Here is a 27,896-nt window from a genome sequence, read left to right as displayed (position 1 = left end):
CCTTGAAAACACCCTTAAAAACACCAATAACTTACACCAGAACCTTGAAAACACCCTTAAAAACCCCAATAACTTCCACCAATCACTCAGCCCCTTTTCTCCCAGTGACTCAGCCCCCTCTTGTCTCCTTCAGGCGTTCTTTGCGCTGGTGTACAATGGAGTAAGGGCAGCACCGTTGTGGGACTCAGCCAGGCAGCAGTTTGTGGGCATGCTCACCATCACAGACTTCATTCGCATCCTTCAAAACTTCTATAACTCACCAAATCGCAAAATGGAGGAGCTGGAGGATCATCGACTGGAGACTTGGAGGAGTGAGTGTGTTTGTGTGTGTGTGTGTGTGTGTGAGTGTGTGTGTTTGTGTTTTGGGGAGGTAATGTGTGTGTGTGTGTGTGTTTGGGGAGGTAATGTGTGTGTGTGTGTGTGTGTGTGGGGAAGGTAATGTGTGTGTGTGTGTGTTTTGTGGGAAGTTGTGTGTGTGTGTGTGTGTGTTGGTGGAGGTTGTGTGTGTGTGTGTGTGTGTGTGTGTGTATGTATGTTACCTTACTATATCATACCTAACCTAACCTTACCTAACCTCACCTAACCTAACCAATCCCTAAGCTAACCTGCCGCCCCCACAGCTGTGTTGAAGGACGAGGCGCGGCCATTGATCAGCATCCGGCCTGATGAGTCGCTGTACGTGGCCATCCGCTCTCTCATCCACCACAAGATTCACCGTCTGCCCGTCATTGACCCATCCACAGGCAACGTCCTCTATATAGTCACCCATAAGAGGATTCTCAAGTTTCTGTATCTCTATGTACGTGTCTTTGTGTGTGTGTGTGTGTGTGTGTGTTAGTCAGTCAGTCAGTCAGTCAGTCTTTCAATAACCTTCCTCATTTCTCTTTTTTTTTTTTTTTTTTTCGTGTGTGTGTGTGTGTGTGTTTCATCTTCTATCTTTTTTTTCTCTTTCTTTATCTCTCTCTCTCTCTCTTTTTTTATTTGTTTTGTATTTCTTTTTGTTTTTTCTTTATTTCTCTTCTTCTCTCCTTCCTCCTTTTAATTCCTTTCTCTTTGTTTTTATGTTTTTTTTTCTTTTCCTCCTCCTCCTCCTCCTCCTCCTCCTCCTCCTCCTCCTCCTCCTCTTCCTCCTCTTCCTCTTCTTTCATCTTTACTCTTTTTATCTTATTTCTTTGTTATTCTATTTCTTCCTCCTTTTCCTCTTCCTGTTCCTCTTTCGTCATTAATCCCATCATCCTCCTCCTCCTCCTCCTCCTCCTCCTCCTCCTCCTCCTCCTCCTCCTCCTCCATTTAATCCCTCCTCTCCTTAATCTTTTCCTCCTACATGCTACCCTTTCCAAAATCTTTTCCCTCTCTCCCTCCCTCCCTTCTCTTTCTCTTTTTCTTTCTCTATCTTTCTCCTTCTCCTTCCTCTCTTCTTCTTCCTTTACTTTCTCTTCTCCCTTGTATATAAAGAAAGAATAGAAAAGTGTTGTTCATCTCTCTCTCTCTCTCTCTCTCTCTCTCTCTCTCTCTCTCTCTCTCTCTCTCTCTCTCTCTCTCTCTCTCTCTCTCTCTCTCTCTCTCACTGTTTAGCTTATTTTCTCACTCACTCACTCACAAACACTCTTATTTTTTCATTTTTCCTTCCATTTCTTTTATTTTCTCCCTCGTAAAGTAAAGGACAAACTGACTGACGCACTCTTTCACTGCCTCTCGTCAACACATCTTTTATTCCAACCTTTCCTTGCCTTGGTTTTCTCTTCTCTCTTATAGACAAACTGAATCAAACTGACTGCATTCCATCACAAGCACTTCTTTATATTAACTTTCCATTCAGTTCCTTCCATATTTCTTCTGTCTTGTGTAAACACTTCAAAACAATTCAATATTTTTATCTTTTTATATGAAAACTTTAAAAATCTGCATTCTTCTTCCCTTGTATACAAAAACATGAAGACAGTTCTATCTTTCCCTCCACAAATGAACGAACCAAAACTGATTCCTTTCTCTCAGCACAGATCAGTGAGTTGTCAAATCCCGCCATCCTCCTATCTCTTATAAAAACATAAAAACAATTCAGCATTTCTTTTCCCTCATATGGAAAAACTTAATAAAACGGACTCATTTCCTTCACGACCACATCTTTATTTTAACTTTCCTTTCTATCTCTTCTTTATTTATTCTCTTTCTTATATAAAACCTTCAAAACAATTCTGCATTTCTCCTCCCTCATACATAGAAACTTAATAAGACGGACTCATTTCCATCACAAACACACTTTCATTTTAACTTTTCCCTCTGTTCCTTCTAAGTTTTTCTCCTCCATCTTACATAAAAACTTCAAAACAATTCTTTATCTCTTTTCCCTCTTATAGACAAACTTAATAAAACGGACTCATTTCCATCACAAACACACTTTCATTTTAACTTTTCCCTTTGTTCCTTCTAAGTTTTTCTCCTCCATCTTACATAAAAACTTCAAAACAATTCTTTATTTCTCTTCCCTCTTATAGACAAAACGGACTCATTTCCATCACAAACACATCTTTATTTTTACTTTCCTTTCTATCCCTTCCTTATTTCTCTTTCTTCTTATATAAAAACTTCAAAACAGTTCTGCATTTCTCCTCCTCATATGTACAAACTTAATAAAACGGACTCATTTCCATCACAAACACACCTTCATTTTAGCCTTCCCTTCTATGCCTTCCTTACTTATTCCCTTTCTCACATAAAACCTTCAAAACAGTTCAGTATTTCTCTTGTCTCATACATAGAAACTGAATAAGACGGACTGCTTTCCATCACAAACACACCTTCATTTTAGCCTCCCTTCTATGCCTTCCTTACTTATTCTCTTTCTTGTATAAAACCTTCAAAACAATTCAATATTTCTCTTGTCTCATATAAAAACAAAACTTACTCTTTTTCCCTCGGCACAGATTAATGAGTTGCCAAAGCCCTCCATCCTCCACAAGTCCCTGAAGGAGATGGACATCGGCACCTACAACAACATTGAGACAGCGCGGGAAGACACTCTGATCATCCAGGCGCTTAACAAGTTTGTGGAGCGCCGCATCTCAGCGCTGCCCATCGTGGACGCTGACGGGAAGCTGGTCGACATCTATGCAAAGTTTGATGTCATTGTAAGTGTCTGGAGGGCTGGTTTGGTGTGTGCTGTTAGGTTAGGTTAGGTTGAAGTGTGTGTGATGCTGTTAGGTTAGGTTGAAAGAGTGTGTGGTGTGGTTAGTCTAGGTTAGGTTAGATGGAAAGGTGGTTACAGCTTGGTTAGGTTAGGTGAGATTAGATTAGATATAAAGTTGGCACAGTTTGGTTAGGTTAGGTTGAAGTGTATGTGATGTATTTAGGTTTGGTTTAGTTAAGTTGGAGTGTGTGTGGTGTGGTGTGGTTGGGTTGGGTTAGGTTTGAGAGGGTTAGGTTAGATAGATGCTCATTAAGATAATAAAGCTCTCACCCATTTGTGTGTGTGTGTGTGGATGTGTGGTTAAAAAAAATAGAGTTTGGACATATTTAACAAGGTTTTGGCAGTGGCTGTGGCTGTGAAAGAGTTAGTTTTGATGGTTCTTTCAGTGGTAGTAGTAGTAGTAGTAGTAGTAGTAGTAGTAGTAGTAGTAGTAGTAGTAGTGCATCTTTCTCTATCTCCTTTGCTTCATTACTCACCAAAACAATACTAGCAATTTTCTTTGTTTATCTCTCCTACGAACAACTCTCTCTCTCTCCTCTCCCTCCCTCCCTCTCCCTCCCTCTCTCTCTCCCTCCCTCCACAAACCCTAACCAAACCAAACCAAACTCAACGCAACCCCACCCCACTATCTCACTCTCTGTTTTTGTCTCTCTCCCTCCCCAAACCTCCCCAAACCAAACCAAACCTAACCTAACCTAACCAACCCCCACAGAACCTGGCCGCCGAGGGGACATACAGCAACCTGGACGTGACACTGCGTAAGGCCAATGAGTACCGGAATGAGTGGTTTGAGCAAGTCCACCGGTGCACACTACAGGAGACTCTGGGAACTATCATGGAGAGGATCGTGAGGGCGGAGGTGCACAGACTGGTGGTGGTGGATGAGAAGGACAGAGTAATGGGCATCATCTCCCTGTCCGATATCTTAAAGGAGCTGGTTCTGAAGCCTTGCAGTGAGTGTTTGTGTGTGTTTAGGGGTGTTTTAGGTGTGTTTATGTGTTTAAGGGTATGTTTTTGCTGTTTTCAGGGTGTTTTTGTGTATAGGGGTGTGTTTAGTTGTGTTTTAGGGTGTGTTTAAGTGTGTTTTTATTGTTTTCAAGGTGTTTTTGTGTATAAGGTGTGTTTTAGGGTGTGTTTTTGTGTTTAGGGGTTGTTTTAAGTGTGTTTTTGCTGTTTTCAGGGTGTTTTTGTGTATAGGGGTGTGTTTAGTTGTGTTTAAAAATGTTTTTGCTGTTTTCAAGGTGTTTTTGTGTGTCTAGGGCTGTTTTAGGGTGTGTTTCTGTGTTTAGTTGTGTTTAAGTGTGTTTTTGTGTATAGGGGGTGTTTTTAGTTGTGTTTTAGGGTGTCTTTAACAATGTTTTTGCTGTTTTCTGTGTTTTTGTGTGTTTAGGAGTGTTTTAGGGTGTGTTTCTGTGTTTAGGGGTGTTTAAGTGTGTTTTTATTGTTTTTAGGGTGTTTTTGTGTGTCTGTGGGTGTTTTAGGGCGTGTTTTTGTGTTTAAGTGTGTTTTTATTGTTTTTAGGGTGTTATGGATATTGAGGGGGGTATGTTTTGTTGTTTTGAGGGTGTGTTTGTTTTACGGTGTGTTTTGTTATTTTTAGGTTAGGGGGTGTATTTTTTGCTGTTTTACTGTGTCTATTGGGTGTTTTTCTATTATTTGGGGTATTTCAGAGTGTTTCAAGATGTTTTTGTATTGTTTTGGTGGGTGTTAGAGGTGTTTGGGGTGTTTCATGGTGTTTAGAAATGTTTGTTTTGTTTGGGAGAATTTTAGGGGTGTTTAGAGGTGTTTGGAGTGTTTCAGGGTACTTTGTGTTGTTTGTGTGGGTGTTTGGAGTGTTTCAGGATGTTTAGAGGTGTTTGTGTGGGTGTTTGGAGTGTTTCAGGGTGTTTAGAGGTGTTTGGGTGGATCTTAATGATGTTTTATGGTGCTGTTCGTAATTTTTGTGAGTATTTTGTGTTTTAGAATGTTTTGAGTGTTTTCTTGTGTGTGTTTTTTTTTTTTTCTTGTGAGTAAATGAGTGTGTACTTTTGTGTGTGTGTTGTTTGTTAAGTTTTCCTCTTGTTGTGTGCGTGTTTTCTGATTTTCTCCATTATTGTGTGTGTGTGTGTGTGTGTGTGTGTGTGTGTGTGTGTGTAATAGTAAAACACCTTTCATTTATCTGATAACCCAAACACTGACTCACCTAACCTCACATTACCTCACCCAACCTCATTTTACCTCACCTCACCTCACCTCTCCTTACCACAGTGGACATGGAGCCTGGCAGTCTGCGGGCGGCCACAGCAGCAGCCACAGTGCAGCAGATGACTGACACGCTGGCCAAGTCACCCTCCAACCTCTCCTCCTCCACTGACGAGCCTGCACAGACTGACCTGAATGGCGTGGGCAGCAGCGAGGACAGCCTGGGGGGAAAGTGGAGCAGCGAGGACAGATTGAGCCACCCGCCCTCCGCCACCACACTCTCCACCACCTCCACCGCCTCCGCTAAGACATCTTCCAAGAAGTCGCTGGAGGAGGATGGGGCGTTTCTCATGGAGGAAGGCAGCGATCCACCCGTCAGGCAGCCAGAGGTCATACCCATCACCGGGTGAGGTCACACAGGTCAACGCTGCAGTCGTGACCTGTGGGATGTTGCCTGTGTTGTCACCGCCACATCACCGCTGCCACACCATCACTGGAACCTCACCCCTTGCCTCACCAATGCTGTGAATTAGTGGCCGCTGCAACACTCCTGCTCTGCCCGGAAAAGACACCAGCTGGCCCTCCATGTGTTCTTGACCTTACCACAGTTTGCCAGAGAACACACACATAACCAAAGGGCTGCTATAGAACACTAGCTGGTTCACATATAGCCTGGTCCAGTGTGCCATAAACTGTACCATCACACACATATCGCAACTCATGAACCAAGAGCCACTTCAGAACGCCAGCTGGTCCACACATAGCCTGGGCCTTGCTGTACTGTTCCCAGACACCCGCAGCTCACTCACTCGTTGCTGGGAAGAGACAACTAAACTGAACTAAGACACCATCCATGCAGGGAAGCTACAGAAATACACCAGTCCTGTATGTGGCTGGCTCCTTCACACATTGTCTCACTTGTCTGACTTTCTATAGACAATACAAGTCCCATTCACTCAGCAAGGCACTTTTAGAGGGCTGGAGGAGCTGGAGAACTCAAACCCAGTTGTAGTCAAAGCTGGAAGGACATGATGCAAAGCTGGGATGGTTTTTAAAGACTGGATCTGGGAAACCTTCACTCAAACTGGGAGGAGATTGATAAATGGAGAGAGAAAATGTAAAAGAATGGTTTTTGAAGACTTGTACTGGGAAAACTATCACTCAAACTTGATATTTCCTCCAGTTTGCTGAGAAAGAGAAGACAGATGAAAAGATATTAGAAAGAGAACATATAAAACTAGAAGGATTTTCAAGATTTGTACTGGAAAACTATCACCAAACTTGATATTTTCCTCTAGTTTCCTGAGAAGAGAGAAGATACAGATGAAAAGATACTGGAAAAAGAAAATAGAAAACTGGAAGAATTTTTGTGCAGAAATGGAAAGAGAAAATATAAAACAAGAAGGATTTTTGAAGACTTGAACTTGGAAAACTACTCAAAACACTCCAACAACACCTCAAGTATGCTGAGAAAGGAAACTGGGAAGAGGCAATATGCAACAAGAACTAGAAAAACTAATACTAAAACCAACACTGAGAAGACAAAACAGAAACACAAAGCTGGAAAAACATGGACAAGAAACTAAACACTGACAACACAAGAATGAAGCATAAACTAGAAAGAGACAACATATAACAAGAGTGAAGAGAAGCATAGTGTGGCAGGCAGGGTGAACAACGAATACTGGTGAACATTTGTGAACACTGGTGAATACTGGTGAACGGGCAGGGTGTGTGGATGACAATGAGACAATTAAAGTGATATAATATAGATAATGTGTGTGTGTATATGTGTATGTGAGTGTGTGTGTGTGTGTGTGTGTGCCATAGACTTTTGAAGGGTAAGAGGTGGTTGTAGTATATTGGTTGGTGAAAATGAGAAAATGTAGAAAGTTATGAGAAAGATAAAGAGGAAAATTTTGGATTGCAAGAGGAAAATAAAGAAAGAAGAGTGGGAAAAAAATGAAGTAAGATAGAATGAATAGAAAATGAAAAGAAAAACTGAAAAAAAAAGTGACGCAAACACAAAAAAACAAAAACGCAAGACAGAAAGAAGAAAAAAAACAACAAAACTGGAAAGAAGAAAGAAATGAAAGAAACCACAGAATATGAAAACAATAAAACAAACACACAAGAAAACAAAGAAAGAGTGTTTATAGAGTCATCACATAGCACTGTACTCCTCCCACAATGCTATGCCAGACAAACATAAAGAAAAGGAGAAAAGAAAAAGGAAAGTAGAGAAAAAAAATAAGAAAAAGGAAGGAAAAACATTAGGAATAAGTGTAGAGGGTGAAAAAAAACAGAAAAGAGGAAATAGAAGAGAGACATAAGGAAGAGAAGAGGAAAAGGAAGAACACAGATAAAAAAAAACACACAATTGAAATAAAAAACTAACATCAAATTCAAAACAAAGTAGAAATAGACAAATAGTTAACATTACAGTACTCACACCCACTTTGCAAGCTAGTAGAGAAATAGTAGGCAATAGTAACAGTAGTCAGGCAGCAATACAGACTAGCAGTGCACTATTTCAACTAGCACCAACCTCCATAGAAAACGTGTGACAGAAAACGGAAAAGGATGGAAAGAAGGAGATGGATAATGGAAGGAAATATAGAAAGGCAAAGAGAAGTGGTTAGGAGAAGAGGAAGAAGTGCAATAAAGGAAGGAATATGTGGAAATAGAGGAGAATGGTTAATAAAGGAGGAGAAACTAAGGAAATGAATGAATGAGAAGAAAATGTAGGAAAAGTGAATGAAAAGGAAAATAAAGAAGAACCAGAAAATAATGAATGAATGAAAATAGAAAAAAAGAAAAAAATGACAAAGAAAAGCTCAAAACAATAAATATGACAAAAAAAAAAACACCAACAAAACAGAGAAACTGAAAAAAACAACCAAAATGGACACGAAAAGAGAAAAAATAAAAAAAAACTACCCAAAAAACAGACACAAAAGAAAAAAAACGAAAAAGAGACCAGAAAAACAATAGTAATAACAATAGTAATAATAATAATCCAGCTTTGTTTGTCTTGCCTCAGTGACACGCCAGGCTTTGCTCTTTGGTTCGTTGTTGAGTGACCTCCATTCCTCATTCACGCTGTTCTGTTTCTCCCCATTACGTCTCATACACTCAGCTTGGCATCGTGGCGGGCAAGATTAGGTTAGGTTAGTTGATAAGCTTATAGTGAAACATGTAGTATTCTTGCAGTGAGAGAGAGTGAGTGAGAGTGAGAGAGAGCGAATCACATACTTTTTTTTTTTTTTTTTTTTTTTTTTTGAGAGTGAGAAGGTATTAAAAAAAGAATGAGTGGATGGATATAATTCATGCATTCATCTATATATAAATACTATTATATAGACTATACATATATACATACAGACATACATACATACATACATGGTGAAATGTGTACATGTGTGTGTATATCAGGGATTGACTTTGTTGTTTGTGTCGTGTATGTATAGCAACACACACACACACACACACACACACACACACACACACACACACACACACACACACACCGCGTAGTGTAGTGGTTAGCACGCTCGACTCACAATCGAGTCCCGGCGCAGCGAGGCAAATGGGCAAGCCTCTTAATGTATAGCCCCTGTTCACCTAGCAGTAAATAGGTACGGGGTGTAACTGGAGGGGTTGTGGCCTCGCTTTCCCGGTGTGTGGAGTGTGTTGATGTGGTCTCAGTCCTACCCGAAGATCAGTCTATGAGCTCTGAGCTCGCTACGTAATGGGGAAGACTGGCTGGGTGACCAGCAGACGACCGAGGTGAATTACACACACACAAATAGGAAAATGTATATATCAAAACACACACAGACAGACAGACAAACAGACACACAAACACATTAAAACAGGGAAAAATAACAAGCTTAACTCAAACTTGTAAAAATAGAGATAGAAACACACACACACACACACACACACACACACACACACACACACACACACACACACACACACACACATCACCCACTTAGTGCAATGAAAGCAAGCTACAATTTGAACATAACTTATATATATAAAGCCTTTAATATTGTACCGAAGCCTTATTTTCATTTATATCATCCCGGGGAGAGAGAGAGAGAGAGAGAGAGAGAGAGTACTTAAAATATCCAGTGTTTATATGATAGGAAGGGTGTGAGGGAGAGAAAAGGAGAAGAAAGAAGATATAAGGAAGATTGAGGATTTAGAAGAGGAACTAGAAAGATGGAAGGAATTTGGGAGAAAGAGGAAGAGGTGAGAGAGAAGAATGAAAGAAGAGAAGAGAAGAAGAAACACAAGACTAAAGAAGGAAAAAGGAGATAAAATATGAAGAAGAGAAGAGATAGAACAAGATAGAGAAGCAAGTAAGAATAGAAAAAGAAAGGAAGGAGAGAAGATAGAATGCAAAGAAACAAACAAGAAAATGAAGAAGGAGAAGAGGAATGAATGAAAACAATGAAGTAAAAGCAACGAAGAGGAAAAATAGAGAAAGAGAAATAGAGGAAAGGAAAGAAATAAGTAAGAAAATGAAGGAAAGAAGGAGAAAAGGAAATAAAACACAACGAAGAGGGAAGAAGAAAGAAAAGGATAAAAGCTCAAGAAAGAAAGAGAGAGAAGGAAGAAAATGAAGGAAAGAAAAGAAAAGAAAACAACGAAGAGGGAAAAAATAAGATAAAAAAGAGAGAGAGAGAAAGAGAAGTGCAGAGTGTCAGCTTGTTTTCATCTCATAATAACAAAAAATAAGAGAAAAAAATCCAAAAAAAGACATATATTCCGTGCCTCACCGCTACTTTTCTAAGACATCCATTGTTCAGCTTGTATATAAGTAAGGAAGTTTAAAAAAATAATAATAATGATGATGATGATGATGATAGAGGAAGCTGCTGATGATGACGTCAATACCTTTGTAAATACCATATGCTACCCCTTTAGAACTCAAATATAATAAAAAATAATTTAATATTGACATGTGCTTTTATTTTGCCTGTTTTTTTGCAAGGGTTTGGCTCTCTCTCTCTCTCTCTCTCTCTCTCTCTCTCGTTAACCCACACAAAAGTATCTCTTAACTCTTCTTCTTCTTCTTTTGTATATAATGTTTCAAGGTCATGAGAGAGAGAGAGAGAGTGTGTGTGTTTGTGTGTGAGAGTATTCATGTGAGAAATTGAGAGAAGGAAGAGATGGGGAGATTATTTTTTTTTTTTTTTTTTTTTCCATATATTCCAAGGCTATGAGAGATTGAAGAGACGAGAGATGGAGACACGAAGGCCAGGTTTGTGTGTATATTCGTGAGATTGCAGAGGATGGAAGAGATGAAGGCATGATATTTTTACGCTTTCATTTTATATATTCCTAGGCCATGAGAGAGAGAGAGAGAGAGAGTTTATGTATATAGGAAGTCAGGATGTGAGAGATTTATTTATTTATTTATCTACTTATTCATCTATTTAATTTATCTTATCTTATTTTTTAGATATTCTTAGGTTACGAGAGGCTGGAGAGACGAGAGAAGGTAGAGATGGAGAGTTAAAGGGTCTGTGTGTACGTGTGTGAGACTGAGAAGAGAAAGAGTTGGGAAGATGATGTCTTTAATGGATGCAAGTCTCAGAGGAAGGAAGGTCGATCGTCTTGGGAAACATGTAAGAGGGAAGTGAAGTAATTAAGTGTAAGATTTAATAAAGGCAGTAATTAGATAGCTAAGTGTCTTTCTTTATTGCTATTATTTATTACTGCTTGTGGAGGAAGAGAAAGGATAAGTTAAGAGTATGTGAATATTAATGAGATCTCTATAACGTACACGCTTTTATCTTGACTGTCAAATTAGGTAAGGAAGACAGACAATTAATAGGACAGGTAGATAGATAATGAAATACAGGAATAGAGATAAAAGATACAAGAAAAGCAGATAAACCATTAAAAACAAATACAGAGAGAAGAAAAGATTGATAGATAAACAGACAAACGCGTTCAGTCGACTCGTGTCCCCATAGTAAATTTCTTCACAATGACCACTACTCCCCATTCCTGGTGCCCCCCACCCATCCTGCCACCCATGCAAGTCAAAAGGACCATTATTGATTGCACCGTGCCGGGATTACGAGAGATTAAAGTTTGTTGACCCCGCGGGAGGCTAAAAATCGATATTTAGCATTGATGAAAATGTGTTCGGCGCCACGCAGGCAGGAATGATAAACTGTCCCAAGATTGCTCTATACTCTATGGATGCGAGTCATTCCGCTAATGAATTTCTCCATGAATTTTAGTATATTCTATTGTGTATCTTGGAACGTGTATATGTTGGTTTTAAATGCTCTTCTCGCCATTTGTTCGGCCGAAGCCAAGGGTGAAGAGATGCGGACACAATGCGTGCGCAAGATGACACCACGTGGCATGCAAGAGACAAAATAATAAAAACAATGAAAGCACTCAATTACCACATTCACATTTCAAAATCATATCTATAACAAAATTGAGGAGTTAGAAAGAACGAGAGTGATAAATAAACAAAACAGGGGAGTGAAGCCAAGATTAGAGTAAAACGAACATATTGCGCGCGCATTTGCCAAAGAAAACACCAATAAAATCAAAATAAAATCGCCAAAAAATAGAAAAACAAGCCAAAAAACACTGGGGAGTAAATCAATACCACTGAAACACGACATTATAACCTGTAGAGGAACAGATTAGAGGATGAACGGGGAGAGAGAGAGGGAAGAAAGGGAGAAATGAGGCAGTAGAAGAAGTGACGAGGGTGGAGGAGGACATAACGAAAGTTGGTCTGAGCGTCATGGCTTCAATTGTGCTCAAGTCTCTCTCTGTCCTCTTGGGGATCTTCTTCATCTTCGTCGGCACCACAAAACTCACGCCCAAGATCAGCAAGGAACTCCATAAAGAGCTGGTGAGGAGGGGGACGCCGGGGAGGGACGGGAGGTGTGTGTGTGTGTGTGTGTTTGTGTGTCTCTCTCTCTCTCTCTCTCTCTCTCTCTCTCTCTCTCTCTGGGTATTACTGTATTTTGCTCCGTGTGTGTGTGTGTGTGTGTGTGTGTGTGTGTGTGTGTGTGTGTGTGTGTGTGTGTGTCTCTCTCTCTCTCTCTCTCTCTCTCTCTCTCTCTCTCTCTCTCTCTCTCTCTCTCTCTCTCTCTCTCTCTCGTGGCTATTAATAAGTCAATGTAAACACTGAGAGAGAGAGAGAGAGAGTTTATCCAATCCCATTTATCTATTTATGTATTTTAGAAGCGAAGAATAAAACAAAAATAATAATAATAATTTAGTTTGTGTACTATAGTCTCCTCTCTCTCTCTCTCTCTCTCTCTCTCTCTCTCTCTCTCTCTCTCTCTCAGTCAGTAACACCTTCTAACCATTACAGAGGAAAGAGTTCGCGCGGTACAGCAAAGTGTTCCCTCTAGCACAGACCCTGGAATTCAAGGTGCCTTCTAAGTGGTACAGACGGAGCGTGGGCGGGCTGGAGGTGCTCTGTGGCGTGTGTCTAACTTTCATACCCTCCAGTGAGTCATGTGTCTGTGTCTCATCTCTGTAGTTCGTCTGTTATGCCTTCTGTCTGTGTTTTGTCTGTTCAGCACGTTTTTGTATGTCTTTGTCTGTGTTTTCTGTGTTTCCTGTTTGTGTTTTTGTCTCTAGCATGCCTGTTATCTTCTGTCTGTGTCTCATCTCTGTAGTTCGTCTGTTATGCCTTCTGTCTGTGTTTTGTCTGTTCAGCACGTCTTTGTATGTCTTTGTCTGTGTTTTCTGTGTTTTCTGTTTGTGTTTTCTGTCTCTAGCATGCCTGTTATCTTCTGTCTGTGTCTCATCTCTGTAGTTCGTCTGTTATGCCTTCTGTCTGTGTTTTGTCTGTTCTGACTGTCTTTTTCTGTCTGTTTCCTTTCTCTTTTGGTTCTTGTCTGTTTTTCCTGTCTCTACCACGTCTGTTATGCCTTCTATCTGTGTAACGAGTCTGTAATGCTGTCTGTCTGTGTTTCCTGTCTGTAGTGCTGTCTGTCTGTGTTTCCTGTCTGTAGCTTGTCTGTAATGCTGTCTGTCTGTGTTTCCTGTCTGGAGCTTGTCTGTAATGCTGTCTGTCTGTGTTTCCTGTCTGTAGCTTATCTGTAATGCTGTCTGTCTGTGTTTCCTGTCTGTAGCATGTCTGTGATGCTGTCTGTCTGTGTTTCCTGTCTGTAGCTTGTCTGTGATGCTGTCTGTCTGTGTTTCCTGTCTGTAGTGAGTCTGTCTGTGTTTCCTGTCTGTGTAGCTTGTCTGTAATGCTGTCTGTCTGTGTTTCCTGTCTGTAGCTTGTCTGTAATGCTGTCTGTCTGTGTTTCCTGTCTGTAGTGAGTCTGTAATGCTGTCTGTCTGTGTTTCCTGTCTGTAGTGTTGTCTGTAATGCTGTCTGTCTGTGTTTCCTGTCTGTAGTCTGTGTCTGTAATGTAATGCTGTCTGTCTGTGTTTCCTGTCTGTAGCTTGTCTGTAATGCTGTCTGTCTGTGTTTCCTGTCTGTCTGTCTGTCTGTGTTTCCTGTCTGTAGCTTGTCTGTAATGCTGTCTGTCTGTGTTTCCTGTCTGTAGTGAGTCTGTAATGCTGTCTGTCTGTGTTTCCTGTCTGTAGCTTGTCTGTAATGCTGTCTGTCTGTGTTTCCTGTCTGTAGCTTGTCTGTAATGCTGTCTGTCTGTGTTTCCTGTCTGTAGCTTGTCTGTAATGCTGTCTGTCTGTGTTTCCTGTCTGTAGTGAGTCTGTAGCTGTCTGTCTGTGTTTCCTGTCTGTAGCTTGTCTGTAATGCTGTCTGTCTGTGTTTCCTGTCTGTAGCTTGTCTGTAATGCTGTCTGTCTGTGTTTCCTGTCTGTAGCTTGTCTGTAATGCTGTCTGTCTGTGTTTCCTGTCTGTAGCTTGTCTGTAATGCTGTCTGTCTGTGTTTCCTGTCTGTAGCTTGTCTGTAATGCTGTCTGTCTGTGTTTCCTGTCTGTAGTGAGTCTGTAATGCTGTCTGTCTGTGTTTCCTGTCTGTAGCTTGTCTGTAATGCTGTCTGTCTGTGTTTCCTGTCTGTAGCTTGTCTGTGATGCTGTCTGTCTGTGTTTCCTGTCTGTAGCTTGTCTGTGATGCTGTCTGTCTGTGTTTCCTGTCTGTAGCTTGTCTGTAATGCTGTCTGTCTGTGTTTCCTGTCTGTAGCTTGTCTGTAATGCTGTCTGTCTGTGTTTCCTGTCTGTAGCTTGTCTGTAATGCTGTCTGTCTGTGTTTCCTGTCTGTAGTGAGTCTGTAATGCTGTCTGTCTGTGTTTCCTGTCTGTGTAGCTTGTCTGTAATGCTGTCTGTCTGTGTTTCCTGTCTGTAGCTTGTCTGTAATGCTGTCTGTCTGTGTTTCCTGTCTGTGTAGCTTGTCTGTAATGCTGTCTGTCTGTGTCTCCTGTCTGTAGTGAGTCTGTGATGCTGTCTGTCTGTGTTTTCTGTCTGTAGCTTGTCTGTAATGCTGTCTGTATGTGTTTCCTGTCTGTAGTGAGTCTGTAATGCTGTCTGTCTGTGTTTCCTGTCTGTAGCTTGTCTGTGATACTGTCTGTCTGTGTTTCCTGTCTGTAGCTTGTCTGTGATGCTGTCTGTCTGTGTTTCCTGTCTGTAGCTTGTCTGTGATGCTGTCTGTCTGTGTTTCCTGTCTGTAGCTTGTCTGTAATGCTGTCTGTCTGTGTTTCCTGTCTGTAGCTTGTCTGTAATGCTGTCTGTCTGTGTTTCCTGTCTGTAGCTTGTCTGTAATGCTGTCTGTCTGTGTTTCCTGTCTGTAGTGAGTCTGTAATGCTGTCTGTCTGTGTTTCCTGTCTGTGTAGCTTGTCTGTAATGCTGTCTGTGTGTGTCTCCTGTCTGTAGTGAGTCTGTGATGCTCTCTGTCTGTGTTTCCTGTCTGTGTAGCTTGTCTGTAATGCTGTCTGTCTGTGTCTCCTGTCTGTAGTGAGTCTGTGATGCTGTCTGTCTGTGTTTTCTGTCTGTAGCTTGTCTGTAATGCTGTCTGTATGTGTTTCCTGTCTGTAGTGAGTCTGTAATGCTGTCTGTCTGTGTTTCCTGTCTGTAGCTTGTCTGTGATACTGTCTGTCTGTGTTTCCTGTCTGTGATGCTGTCTGTCTGTTTCCTGTCTGTGTAGCTTGTCTGTAATCCTGTCTGTCTGTATTCTGCATGTTTTCTGTGTAGTATCTCTGTTTAGTGTGTTCGTCATGTCTGTAGCACACGTCTATTGCTTCTGTCTGTGTTTCTTGTCTGTTGTATGTCTGTTAGGCCTATCTGTCTGTATTTTTCGGCTTTTTGTCTTGTTTTTCAATATTTTGGTTTGTTTTGCTGTTGGCATTTTGTTTGTCTGTCTTTCTGTCTCTCCTTGTGTTGTTTGCCTTGTTTAAAATTGTTTGTCTGTGTCTGTTGTGTATCTTTTGTTAGAGTATACGGTCTCTCTCTCTCTCTCTCTCTCTCTCTCTCTCTCTCTCTCTCTCTCTCTCTCTCAGCCTGGTGTGATCCGAGGGTTGTGTTTCAGAGCGGGTGAAACAGTTCGCTAACCTCATCTTGGCCCTCATGATGCTCTTTGCCACGTACAACCACTGGATGGTCGGGGACAAGTTTGAGAGACTGGCGCCCTCCCTGGTACGTCCCGTGTGTGTGTGTGTGTGTGTGTGTGTGTGTGTGTGTGTGTGTGTGTGTGTGTGTGTGTGTGTGTGTGTGTGTGTGTGTGTGTTGAGGAGTTCAGGTTACAGGAAGGTGGAAATACAGAAGCAGGCAGAGAGTTCCAGAGTGTGCCAGAGGAAAGGATGAATGATTGAGAGTACTGGTTGACTCTTGCATTAGAGAGAGAGAGAGAGAGAGAGAGAGAGAGAGAGAGAGAGAGAGAGAAACTTGTTAACATGTCACTAGAACCACAGAAACACCCTTAAAAACCTGTGTCAGAGAGTACTAGTCCTTTGATAATGCAGAAAACTTGTTAACATGTCACTAGAACCACAGAAACACCCTTAAAAACCTGTGTCACTTCAACTAGACCCTTAGATAATGCAGAAAACTTGTTAACATGTCACTAGAACCACAGAAACACCCTTAAAAACCTGTGTCACTTCAACTAGACCCTTTGATAATGCAGAAAACTTGTTAACATGTCACTAGAATCACAGAAACACCCTTAAAACCTGTGTCACTTCAACTAGACCCCTTTGAAAACAGTGAAGGTGCTGTGAGGTGTGTGTTTAAGAGTATAGGACAGAAGCTGAAGACATTTAGAAGCAGAGTTAACAAGACAAAGGGCATTTTGATTCCACCTTATCGAGAGTAGAATGAATGAAACTGACCGTGCCTTATTCTTCCTACGCTTCACACACACACACACACACACACACACACACACACACACACACACACACACACACACACACACACACACACACACACACACACACCTCCTCCTCCTCCTCCTCCTCCTCCTCCTCCTCCTTTTCCACTTCTTCTCTTCTTTACCATTTCTCTTCCTTCCTCTTCTTTCACTTCCATCTTCCTTCCTCCTACTCCTCCTCCTCCTCCTCCTCCTCCTCCTCCTCCTCCTCCTCCTCCTCCTCCTCCTCCTATGTCCTTCCTCCTACAATTTTTCTTCATATTTCTCTTCCTCCATACTTATTTCTCCTCCTCCTCCTCCTCCTCCTCCTCCTCCTCCTCCTCCTCCTCCTCCTCCTCCTCCTCCTAACCCCCCCTCACCATCACTCACCCCCCTCCCCTCTCCCCTGCAGGTGTTCTTCTTCATGTTAACCTGCCGCCTCATAGTGGAGTACCAGATCCACCGCAAAGAGAAAGCAGATCGAATTGCCGCCAAAAAACCTCCCGCTGATAAAGAGATAGCCGCCCCCGCCACCGCCGCCGCCGCCACCACCACCACCACCGCCACCACCACCACCGCACACCACCACGGCAAGAGCAAGAAGGATGTCTAGTGTGTGTCTGTGTGTCTGTGTGTGTGTGTGTGTATAGGGTAGTGTAGTGTGTTTTTACGTGTGTGTGTGTGTGTGTGTGTGTGTGTGTGTGTGTTCTGTTGATATATTTTTTTTGAGTTCTTCTTCTTCTTCTTCTTCTTCTTCTTCTTCTTCTTCTTCTTCTTCTTCTTCTTCTTATTATTATTATTACCACCGTCATCTTCTTCTTCTTCCTTCCTTCCTTCCTTATTCCTTCCTTTCTTCCTTCCTTCTTCCTTCCTTCCTTCCTTCCTTCCTTCCTTCCTTCCTTCCTTCCTTCCTTCCTTCCTTCCTTCCTTCCTTCCTTCCTTCCTTCCTTGCTTCCTTCCTTCCTTCCTTCCTTCCTTCCTTCCTTCCTTCCTTCCTTTCTTCCTTCTTTCCTTCCTTCCTTCCTTCCTTCCTTCCTTCCTTCCTTCCTTCCTTCCTTCCTTCCTTCCTTCCTTCCTTCCTTCCTTCTTTGACGAACATGTAAGATAAAATCGATGCCAAAAGTATACATGATAACTGTGTGTGTGTGTGTGTGTGTGTGTGTGTGTGTGTGTGTGTGTGTGTGTGTGTGTGTGTGTGTGTGTGTGTGTGTGTGTGTGTGTGGCCGTTTTCTTTGCTACTGTGTTTGTTTATACAAGTTACGCTTTGAAAATCTTCTCTTTCTTTCTTTCTTTCTTTAATTCTTTCTTTCTTTTATCGTTTTCTCTTTCATTATCATTTCCTTGTGTCTCTCTTTTTAATTTGTTCTTTTTTCTTGTTTTCTTTTCCTTCATCTCGTTTTCTTTGTCTCTTTTCTTTTCTTATTTTCCTTTCTTCTTCTTCTTCTTCTTCTTCTTCTTCTTCTTCTTCTTCTTCTTCTTCTTCTTCTTCTTCTTTGTGTCTTGTAAGATAATCAACAATGAAAATGAAAAGACTAGAAGAGAGAGAGAGAGAGAGAGAGAGAGAGAGAGAGAGAGAGAGAGAGAAAATGAAGAAATAGGCACAAATAACGAAAGAAAGAAAGAAAGAAAGACAAGAAAATACATAAATAAAAAAAACATAACTCGTGAATAAGATTGAAATATTTTAAAACGAGAGAGAAAAAATTAATTATGAGTGAATGAAATGAATAAATAATGATAATAGCTGTAATAACAATAATAATAATAATAATAATAATAAATGGAACAGGAAGGGAAATGAATAAACAGGGAATAAGGAAAGGAAGAAATAGACGCTGGAAATACGTAAATAAGATGGAAATATTGAAGGAGAAGAGAATTAACGTGTACGAATGAAAGGAAAGAGAAGAAAAATGGATAAAAGTGAGAACAGTAAAGAAAATATGAAATAAATGAATGAAGGAATGGAAAGGAAAGGAAAATTAATAAGAGAACAGTAAATAAGAAGAATAGAAAGTAAATGAGTGAATGAAAGGAAAAAAAGGAAAATGGATAAAAGAGAGAACAAGAAAGAAAATTGATAGATAGAAATATAGAAAGTGATGAAAAAGTGAAAATAAAGAAAACAAAACAGAAAACGAAAAAAAAAATAGAGAAATGACAATTCAACTTAAAAAAAAATAAATAAATGAATAAATAAAAATGAACAAAATAAAAAAAAAGAAAGACAAATAGAAGATAAAAAATATGCACACAATAAAACTAATAATAAAAATCGTAGCGCTAGACTGTACGGTAAGACTGAAGGGTAATAATATTTTAGGCACGGCGGCGCCACAAACCACGCGAACCTTTTATAAGAGACATCATTTTGTAACCAGGACCCCGCCAAGCCAGGTGAGGCGCCCCCCCCCCTCACCACAACTACACAGGTGAAAAGCAGACCCAGGTGAGCTCTTTAGTACCTGTGGCTAAACGATCTGTAATATTAAGCGATTTTTATTAAGGTATTTTTTATTTTAGGCTCGTTTTCTTTATTTATTTATTTATTGCTGTTAATTTAGTATTATCGTTGTTATTATTGTTATTACTGTTATTGTCATCACTGTTCTTCATTTTTCTCTTATTATTTTTATCATTACTATATATTTTTTTTTTCGTTATTCATGTACTTAAATTAATTAGTGTGTACATGAACTAAAAGCTGTATTAAACCCACTATTTGTTCTCTCCCTAGTTAACAAGTGTGTTCTGTATTATTGAAACCAAACTATCTATGTATACAATGGCGAGGCTCCTTCAATTATGTATAAAGTTTGTGTGTGGAGAGGAAGGAACTAAAAACTATGTATTAATCTTGTTCTGTAGAGACTTTTTAGATAGCGAGGTTGTAGACTAGACTTGTATTGTTTTTTGGTATCTTGTGTGCTTGTTTGTGGCAGCGTGTGGCGGGAGGTTGCCTACATACACGCGACGAAACTTTATTTAAGATTTGATTTGACTTTTTTTTTCGTGTTTTTTTTTTTTGGTTTGGTTTGGGTTTTGATTTGACTTTTGTTTCGTCTTTACTTGTTGGGACTTTAATTTGACTTTTTTTATTTGTTCTGGTTGTTTATTTGACTTTTTTTGTTTGTTTTGGGTTTTGATTTGACTTTTTCTTTTTTCACTTGTTAGGATTTTAATTTGACTTTTTTTTATTTGTTTTGGGTTTTTATTTGACTAATTTTTCTTCTTTTTCACTTACTGGGATTTTAATTTGGCTATTTTTAAGTATTTTCTTTATTTGTTTAGGATTTCATTTGATTGTTATTTAATTTTGTTAGTTCTGGGGTATATTCTCTCTCTCTCTCTCTCTCTCTCTCTCTCTCTCTCTCTCTCTCTCTCTCTCTTCGTTACTTGTTTGTGGTTCATTTATTTTATTTTTCATTTATTAATCTATTCATTATTATTATTATTTCTATTTATCCATTTCTTTTCATCTATTTCGTTTCTTTTCTCAATAAAAAAGATGGAGACGCGTAAATCTTAAATACGATTTCTATGTGATCACAAATATTTACACCACCAACTTGCTCAAAAATAAATCCTAATATATTTTTTCCTTACTTTTCCTTTTTTTTTCTTTATATAATTTCTATTTATCTATTTATTATTGTTTTATTTATTTATTTTACATTATATTTCTTTCTCGTATTAATAGTTTGCAAATTTCGATGTATTTTGTATTATTATTATTATTATTATTATTTTATTTTATTTCTCATTTATTACTTTATTTCTTCATTATCCTCATTTTGTTTATTTATTTTTCCATTTATTCTCCAGCTAATTAAAACGAACTACGTGTATATTGAAGCCACGAGGACAGGCAGCCATGTTGGGTTAAAATTATATCTCTGCCTTTAAAAAAAAAAAACCCATTAATTTGTATGGAAGTGTTGAAGAGAGCAAACATATGTATAAATCTATATATATAAACTATTATGTATTTTTACCGGAAGTTTTATGGCGATTAGGGGTATAAAATGTATAATTGTTTTTGTTTTACCTTTAAGATTTGTGTGTAATGGTTGTGAGCTATTATTATTATTATTATTATTAGTGTTATTATCATTAGTGTGGATGTATATTCTTATTTAGCCATTAATTATTTTTCTCTTTTAAATCATTGTTCTTTTCCTTCATTTTTTTCTTTATTTATTTATTTTCTTAACAGTAGAGAGCGCGAGTAGTTTATATAGCATGCTGTTTATTTATTTATTTATTATTATTATTATTATTATTATTATTATTATTATTATTAGGATTTAAGGTAAGCAGTAACGAGCCTAATATAATTCTGCCCACTCTCATTCTCATCTTGTTCATTATATTACCATTGTCTTGACGCAGTGAACGTTAACAACAACAACAACAACAACAACACTTTACATTAATACTGCCTTTATTATTCACCTTCATGTTTATATAATGGTAGATAAGCTTTCTCTCTCTCTCTCTCTCTCTCTCTCTCTCTCTCTCTCTCTCTCACGGGATTTTAATTTGACTTTTTTTTATTTGTTTTTGGGTTCCTATTTGACTTTTGTTTTGTTTGTTTTGGGTTTTTATTTGACTTCTTTTCTTTATTTTTTTTTCACTTCTTGGGATTTTAATTTGACTTTTTTTATTTTTTTGGTTTTATTTGACTTTTTTTTTTTGGGGGTTTTTATTTGACTTTTTTTCTTTTTTTCACTTGGAATTATAATATTACTTTTTTTTTACTTAGTTTATTGGAATTTTATTTGACTTCCTCTCTCTCTCTCTCTCTCTCTCTCTCTCTCTCTCTCTCTCGGGGCTTCATTTTCACTGCTTCATTTTCACTGCTTCGGCTTCACTTCACTTCCTCTTGAGCCTTCAGTGTATCACCAGTGCGTGGAGGGAAGGACGCGCGTGTGTGTGTGTGTGTCTGCAGGTGTGTTTTTGTGTGTTTTCCATCTAATTATGAAGTTATTTTGTTTTTTAAGGGAGTTTTTTCTGCTTGTCATAATTTAAGCGCATTATTCTAAGTTATTGTTTTTTTTTCATATTTAATGGTTGTGGTAGTCCTTAAAACTGGCTGTAATGGAAGGTATTAAGATTTTTAAGGGTTATTTGTATATTTAAGTGTTAGGGACAAATTTAATAGTGTTTGCAGGTGTTTTAATGGTTCCAGTGGTGGTTTAATACGCTGCAGTGAAGTTATTAAGATTTCTAAGGGTGTTTTGTATAGTAATAGTGTTTGCAGGTGTATTAATGGTTCCAGTGGTGGTTTAATACGTTGCAGTGAAGTTATTAAGATTTCCAAGGGTGTTTCCATAATGCAGTCTGGCCCCAGTGGAAGTTATTCGTAGTTAAGCTTAAAATGGGTTCACACGTGTCAGTTTGCGGCTGGAAATGCTAAAGCTGTTAAAAGTATGGACGCGTTCACACACACACCAGCTGGGAAGTATGGTCAAGCCTGCATTTCTTATAAGTGTGTTTATTTTAACCCCTTCAGTACCAGGCTGTGTTTTGATAGTCATTCTGCTCACTATGTTGATTCTATACAGCTTCAGAAACTCGTGTGGAGATTGAAATAGTGAAGACTCAGGCCATTAATCTTCTGACCTCCATAGACCCTTCCAAAACTGGCAGTATAAATGCGTCCCAGTACTGGAGAGGTTGACAAAGGACTATGCAAAGTTGAGAGAAGATTAAGTTATAAATATTCACGCCTCGCCTTCAATAACACCGTACAGAGGCAAACAGTCGTGGGAAAGGGTTAGGTTAGGTTCTCTCTCTCTCTCTCTCTCTCTCTCTCTCTCTCTCTCTCGTGTTGAGATTATATAGCCTTGAAGCGCTTAAAACGAAAAAAAAAAAAAAAAATACTAGGAAGAAATTGCATATCTTTGAAATGAAACGAGAGAGAGAGAGAGAGAGAGAGAGAAATGAAAGAAAAGTGAGCCTAAAATAAAGAAAAAAGAAAGAAAGAAAAAAAATACTATGATGAAACTGAATATCCTTGAAACGAAGCACTTTGAGAGAGAGAGAGAGAGAGAAAAAAAAAAAAGAAAGAAATACGAGCCTAAAATAAATACTGACTTTCTGAGGCCATAGTGTTAAGCCCCCCACGTGTTCTGAAGAAGCTCACGCCGTAGTGGAAGACGAAGGAACACAGAACACAGGAGACTGGAGGGGTGACTACTGGTGGTGGTGGTGCTGGTGCTGGTGAAGGGTGACTACTGGTGGTACTCCTGGTGGTGGTGGTGATTTATGAGGCTATGTAAGAAAGATAAGGAATTTATTATGTTTTAGATAGATTGATAGAATACAGATAGATTACTGATAGATACATGGGCAGTTAGATACGATAGTGATAGATAAATAGATAGAATACTGATAGATAGATAAAATAATAGATAAATAGAGAATTGGATACAAAAATGAAAGATAAATAGATAAAATACTGATAGATGGGTAGATAGATAGATAGATGAATTAAAAGTATATATATTGTTGGATAGAGAGATAGCTGAACGAAATAGATATAGATAGAGAAAGTAAATGGAGATATGATTCATTTATCTTATTATTGGTTTTTAAAATGTGTATAATTTGTTTTAGTATCGCATTTATTCTCTCTCTCTCTCTCTCTCTCTCTCTCTCTCGACAAAGAAACACAAGACAGTCCTTCAATTTGACTTTATTCATGAAAAAAATATATATAAAATTATAAATAAATAATAAGAGCAAATAACAATACCAATAATAATAATAATGATAATTTGACTCTCTTCACGTCAAAATTATACATATATATATGAATCAAGATGACAAAATATATACACTACATTATTTACAAGGAAGAAAACTCAAAATATCTCAAGTGTTAGCTCTCTCTCTCTCTCTCTCTCTCTCTCTCTCTCTCTCTCTCTCTCTAATGGCAAGATTTTTAAACATTGTATTTATTGTTGTACTTGTCAAGCTGTGTGTGTGTGTGTGTGTGTGTGTGTGTGTGTGTGTGTGTGTGTGTGTGTGTGTGTGTGTGTGTGTGTGTGTGTCACTTGAGGAAAAAAACAAATCAGGTAATAACAATGAGAACAATAATAGTAATAAAAATAATAGTAATAATAGTAATAATCAGAGTGGGTGTAATAGTAGTAGTAGATTCCAATGATAGTAATAAGTAATAAAAATGCACTGATAATATTTGCAGTCAGTCAGTCAGTCAGTCAGTCAGTCAGTCAGTCAGTCAGTTTTAGTCAGTCCGTCAATCAGTTAGTTAGTCAGTTGGTCGGTCAGTCAGTCAGTCAGTCAGATCATCAATCAATCAATCAATCAATCAGTCATTCAATCAATCAGTCAGTCAATCAGCCAGTCAGTCAATCAGTTAGTCAATCAGTTAGTTAGTTTCATTTTGGCAAAGAAAGAAAGAAAAGAAAAAAAGTTAAATTGAGGTGCCAGAGAGAGAGAGAGAGAGAGAGAGAGAGAGAGAGAGAGAGAGAGAGAGAGAGAGAGAGAGAGAGAGCAACCAGACCAAAAACCAAAGCAAAACATACATAAACTTGACATACACAAATATAGACGGACCGACAGACAGACAGACAGACAGACAGACAGACAGACAGACAGACACACCAAGTCCCTGATGCAAATATGTACAAATAGTGTAGATTAATTTGCCTTCCTGAGATGGTAAAGGTGGACCAACCATCACTACTACTACTACTACTACTACTACTACTACTACTACTACTACTACTACTACTACTACACACACACACACACACACACACGTACATTAATTAAGAGACTGGTTAGAGATATTTGAGAATTATTATGTTGTTGTTTTTATGTTTAAGTTCTTCCTTTCTTTCTTTCTTTCTTTCCTTATTTATTTATTTATTGTTCTGTTTGTATTCATTCTTGTAACTTGTTTGTTTTTTGGTTTGTTATTGCTTTCTTTCTTCTCTCATTTCCTTTTCTTCTCATTCTTCTTCCTTCCTTCCTTCTTTCATTCTTCTTCCTTTTATTTTTTCCTTCTTTCCTTCTTCTCTTCTCATTCTTCTTCCTTTCTTCTTTCTTTTGTTTTCTTCCTTCCTTCCTTGTTTTTATTCGTTCATTCTTCTCTCTCTCTTCCTTTCCTTCTCATTCTTCTTCCATTCTTCCTTCTTCCATTCTTCTCTGTTTCTTCTTCTTCTTCTTTCTTTTGTTTTCTTCCTTCCTTCCTTGTTTTTATTCGTTCATTCTTCTCTCTCTCTTCCTTTCCTTCTCCTTCTTCTCTCCTTCCTTCCTTCTTTCTTTCATTCTTCTCTGTTTCTTCTTCCTTTTGTTTTTCTTCCTTCCTTCCTTTTTATTCTTTCATTCTTCTCTCTCTCTTTCCTTTTCATTCTTTCTTAGTGTGTTTATCCTCTCATTCTTCTCTATTTCTTTTCCTTCCTTGCTTTTATTACTTCATTCTTCTCTCTCTTTCCTTTCCATTCCTTCCTTCATTACCGCTTTCATTCTTCTTCTTTCTTCCTTCTTGCTTTCATTCTTCTCTATTTCCTTTCCTTCCTTTTTATTTTTTATTTCCTTCCTTCCTTGTTTTTATTCTCATTCTTTTCTTTTCCCTTCCTTTTCTTCCTTCTTTGGTGCTTTCATCTTCATTCTTCTTGTCTTTATCCTCATTCATCTCTATTTCCTTTTCTTCTTCTTGTTGTTATTCATTCATTTTCTCTCTTCCTTCTTGCTGTTATTCTTTTATTCTTCCCTTCTCTTCCTTATTCTCGTTCTTCCATTCATTTATTTTATTTTCTTTCTTTCCTTTCTTCCTTTTCCTCTTTCATTCTTCTCTTCCTTGTTCTCATTCTTCCACTCTCAATCTCCTTCCCTCATTTCTTCAACACACACACACAACACACACACACACACACACACACTGTACAAAAAACCCACCCACCACCCCCCCCCCTTACACCTACAGGACACCCCATAAGCTCTGCGGGGTGGAGGGGGGGGCGTGTCGCTAACTAAGGTGCGGGTGTCTCCTTTTTATATGCTCGTTGAGATGCGACTTCTGCGTGGCCCTATAATCACAGTGGCAACAGGTGTAAGGTTTCTCTCCGGTGTGTGAGCGAATGTGTCTATTAAGGTCGCTGCGGTATGTAAAAGTCCGCTGGCAGTAAGGACAGGAGAGGGTTACTGCTGCCGCCGCCGCCGCCTCCTCCACGACCGAGGTGGGCCCGCCGCTGCTGCTCCCGGCCCCAAGGTACTCCTGTGGGTTTAGGGTAAGTTAAAATAGCTGTGGTTTAGGTTGGGTTGGGTTAGGTTTAAGTTGGGTTGGGTTGGGTTGGGTTGAGTTAGGTTAGGTTGGGCTGGGTTGAGGTAGGTTTAAATTAGGTTAGGTTAGGTTGAGCTAGGTTAAGGTTAGAGTAGGTTTAAGTTGGGTTAGGTTGGGTTAAGATTAGGATGGGTTAGGTTAGGTTAGGTATGGTAAGGTTAGATTGGGTTGAATTTAAAAACCTCTATTGTGTAATCTTCCTGTAAAAATCAGACTGGTGTAAATTTGTTAGCTGTGGTGGTCATAGAGTGAGATTAAGCCAGTGTTGTATGGGAAAGTGGGTTCTATCAGGTTAGGTTGGGTTGAACTTAGCACTGTTACTGGTATTACTATATTAGAATGTTAGGTCTGGGGTTGATATACAGTTAGGTTGAAGTTTTTTGTTTCCGATATTGTTGGTTAGGTTAGGTCAGGATAGATTAGGTTAAGATTAGATTAGGTTTGGTTTGGGTTAGGTTGGGTTTGGATGAAGTCTGGTTATTTAGAACAGATTTGCTTTATGTTGTGTTAAGTGTTCTTTGTTTTCTGTGTTTTTTGGTGTCTCAAAGTATGATTGGGTTAGGTTGGGTTGGGTTAGGTTAAGTTAAGATAAGATAGGTTAGGTTAGGTTGGGTTGAGTTGAAGTGTGTTTTTAGGTGTTAATCTTTTGAATGATTGGGTTAAGTTAGGTTAGGTTGGGTTTGGGTTGAGTTGGGTTATAGAGTTGTGTGCTCTCTCTCTCTCTCTCTCTCTCTCTCTCTCTCTCTCTCTCTCTCTCTCTCTCTCTCTCTCTCTCTCTCTCTCTCTCTCTCTCTCTCTCTCTCTGGCAGATGGAATGAAACAAAAATGAAGTCAACTTCTTTACTTTCTTCTCTCCTCCACACACACACACACACACACACACACACACACACACACACACACACACACACACATTTTATCACATATGTTCTATTTTCCTGTATAATCCGTACTTATAACTGTATTCTACCTGTAATACATCGGATGGATATATATGACACTTTGTTGACCCCTATGTGTGTGTACGCGTGTGTGTTTGCTATTTAACACACACACACACACACACACACACACACTATATATATTCTACCAGCATTTAGTCAACAAACGACACAAGCTCGCTCGCTCTCTCTCTCTCTCTCTCTCTCTCTCTCTCTCTCTCTCTCTCTCTCTAGGAATGATAATGGGTGTCCCTTTATTTACACTAACACCAATATCACTGTCTGTCACCCCATCCCATCCCTCACATCTGCCCCTCACAACCTAAGCCATCCCCACCCCCAGTGTCTCCCCTCACTGCTGAATATCACATAAAAACAATGAGGCAGATTAACAGTGCCTTAAAATAACATTAATGGTGATAAATAAATAAGGGTAACGTGACTTATTTGTGGTGTTGTGGTGGTGGTGTGGTGTTCAGTGTGGGTGGTTTTGGTGAAGGATGCAGCTGTTGTTCCTGTGGTGCTGTGCTGTTGCTTACGAGTGGGCTGGTTTCACTTTTAACGCCTTCAGTAGCATGATGTGTTTTCATATCTATTCTGGTGACTATTTGGTGATTCTGTACAGCTTCAGAAAATTATGTGGGGGATTAAAATAGTGAAGACTGTGGCCATTATTCTTCTAACCTCTATAAACCCTTCCTAATGTCAATAAAAAGGTCTTATCACACCCAAAAACTCGTGGTAAAAATGCATCCCAGTACTTGAAGGATAAAATAGTGAAGACTGTGGCCATTAATCTTCTGACCCCCATAGACCCTTCCTAATGTCAATAAAATGGTCTAATCACACCCAAAACTCGGTAAAAATGCATCCCAGTACTTGAAGGGGTTAATCTGTGGCTGAGACTGAGATGACAGCCACTGACCCACTGACTCTGCACCTTCCCACC

At 39.1% G+C, this 27,896-nt stretch overlaps 2 protein-coding genes and 1 long non-coding RNA gene across 11 annotated transcripts in view; all 3 read left to right on the top strand.

Annotated features, from left to right (window-relative positions):
- Nucleotides 1-7,989, top strand: part of LOC123509003 (5'-AMP-activated protein kinase subunit gamma-2-like) — a 120,297-nt gene extending 112,308 nt beyond the window's left edge. For all 9 annotated transcript variants that reach the window (XM_045263295.1, XM_045263221.1, XM_045263682.1 and 6 more), the window contains 5 exons: nucleotides 134-311; nucleotides 621-799; nucleotides 2,925-3,128; nucleotides 3,900-4,140; nucleotides 5,435-7,989. In XM_045263295.1, coding sequence (XP_045119230.1) covers nucleotides 134-311; nucleotides 621-799; nucleotides 2,925-3,128; nucleotides 3,900-4,140; nucleotides 5,435-5,778 — 1,146 coding nt within the window. In that variant the 3' untranslated portion in view covers nucleotides 5,779-7,989. The remainder of the gene's footprint in view (nucleotides 1-133; nucleotides 312-620; nucleotides 800-2,924; nucleotides 3,129-3,899; nucleotides 4,141-5,434) is intronic.
- Nucleotides 7,990-9,352: 1,363 nt separating this feature from the next.
- Nucleotides 9,353-18,263, top strand: LOC123510027. The gene is made up of 2 exons (XR_006676356.1): nucleotides 9,353-9,491; nucleotides 18,224-18,263. It is a non-coding gene; the product is annotated as an uncharacterized LOC123510027 (long non-coding RNA).
- LOC123509963 (novel acetylcholine receptor chaperone-like) lies at nucleotides 10,740-17,417 on the top strand. Its single transcript, XM_045264645.1, has 4 exons — nucleotides 10,740-12,269; nucleotides 12,738-12,876; nucleotides 15,866-15,972; nucleotides 17,100-17,417. Exons 1-4 carry the CDS (start codon nucleotides 12,159-12,161, stop codon nucleotides 17,298-17,300), a joined length of 558 nt encoding a protein of 185 aa, XP_045120580.1. The 5' UTR covers nucleotides 10,740-12,158; the 3' UTR covers nucleotides 17,301-17,417.
- Nucleotides 18,264-27,896: the final 9,633 nt, after the last annotated feature.

Source organism: Portunus trituberculatus, chromosome 1 (genome assembly GCF_017591435.1).
Source record: "Portunus trituberculatus isolate SZX2019 chromosome 1, ASM1759143v1, whole genome shotgun sequence".
Classification (NCBI taxonomy): Eukaryota; Metazoa; Arthropoda; class Malacostraca; order Decapoda; family Portunidae; genus Portunus; species Portunus trituberculatus.
Note: the sequence above shows the minus strand (reverse complement) of the source record. Positions and strands in the feature narration are given on the sequence as shown.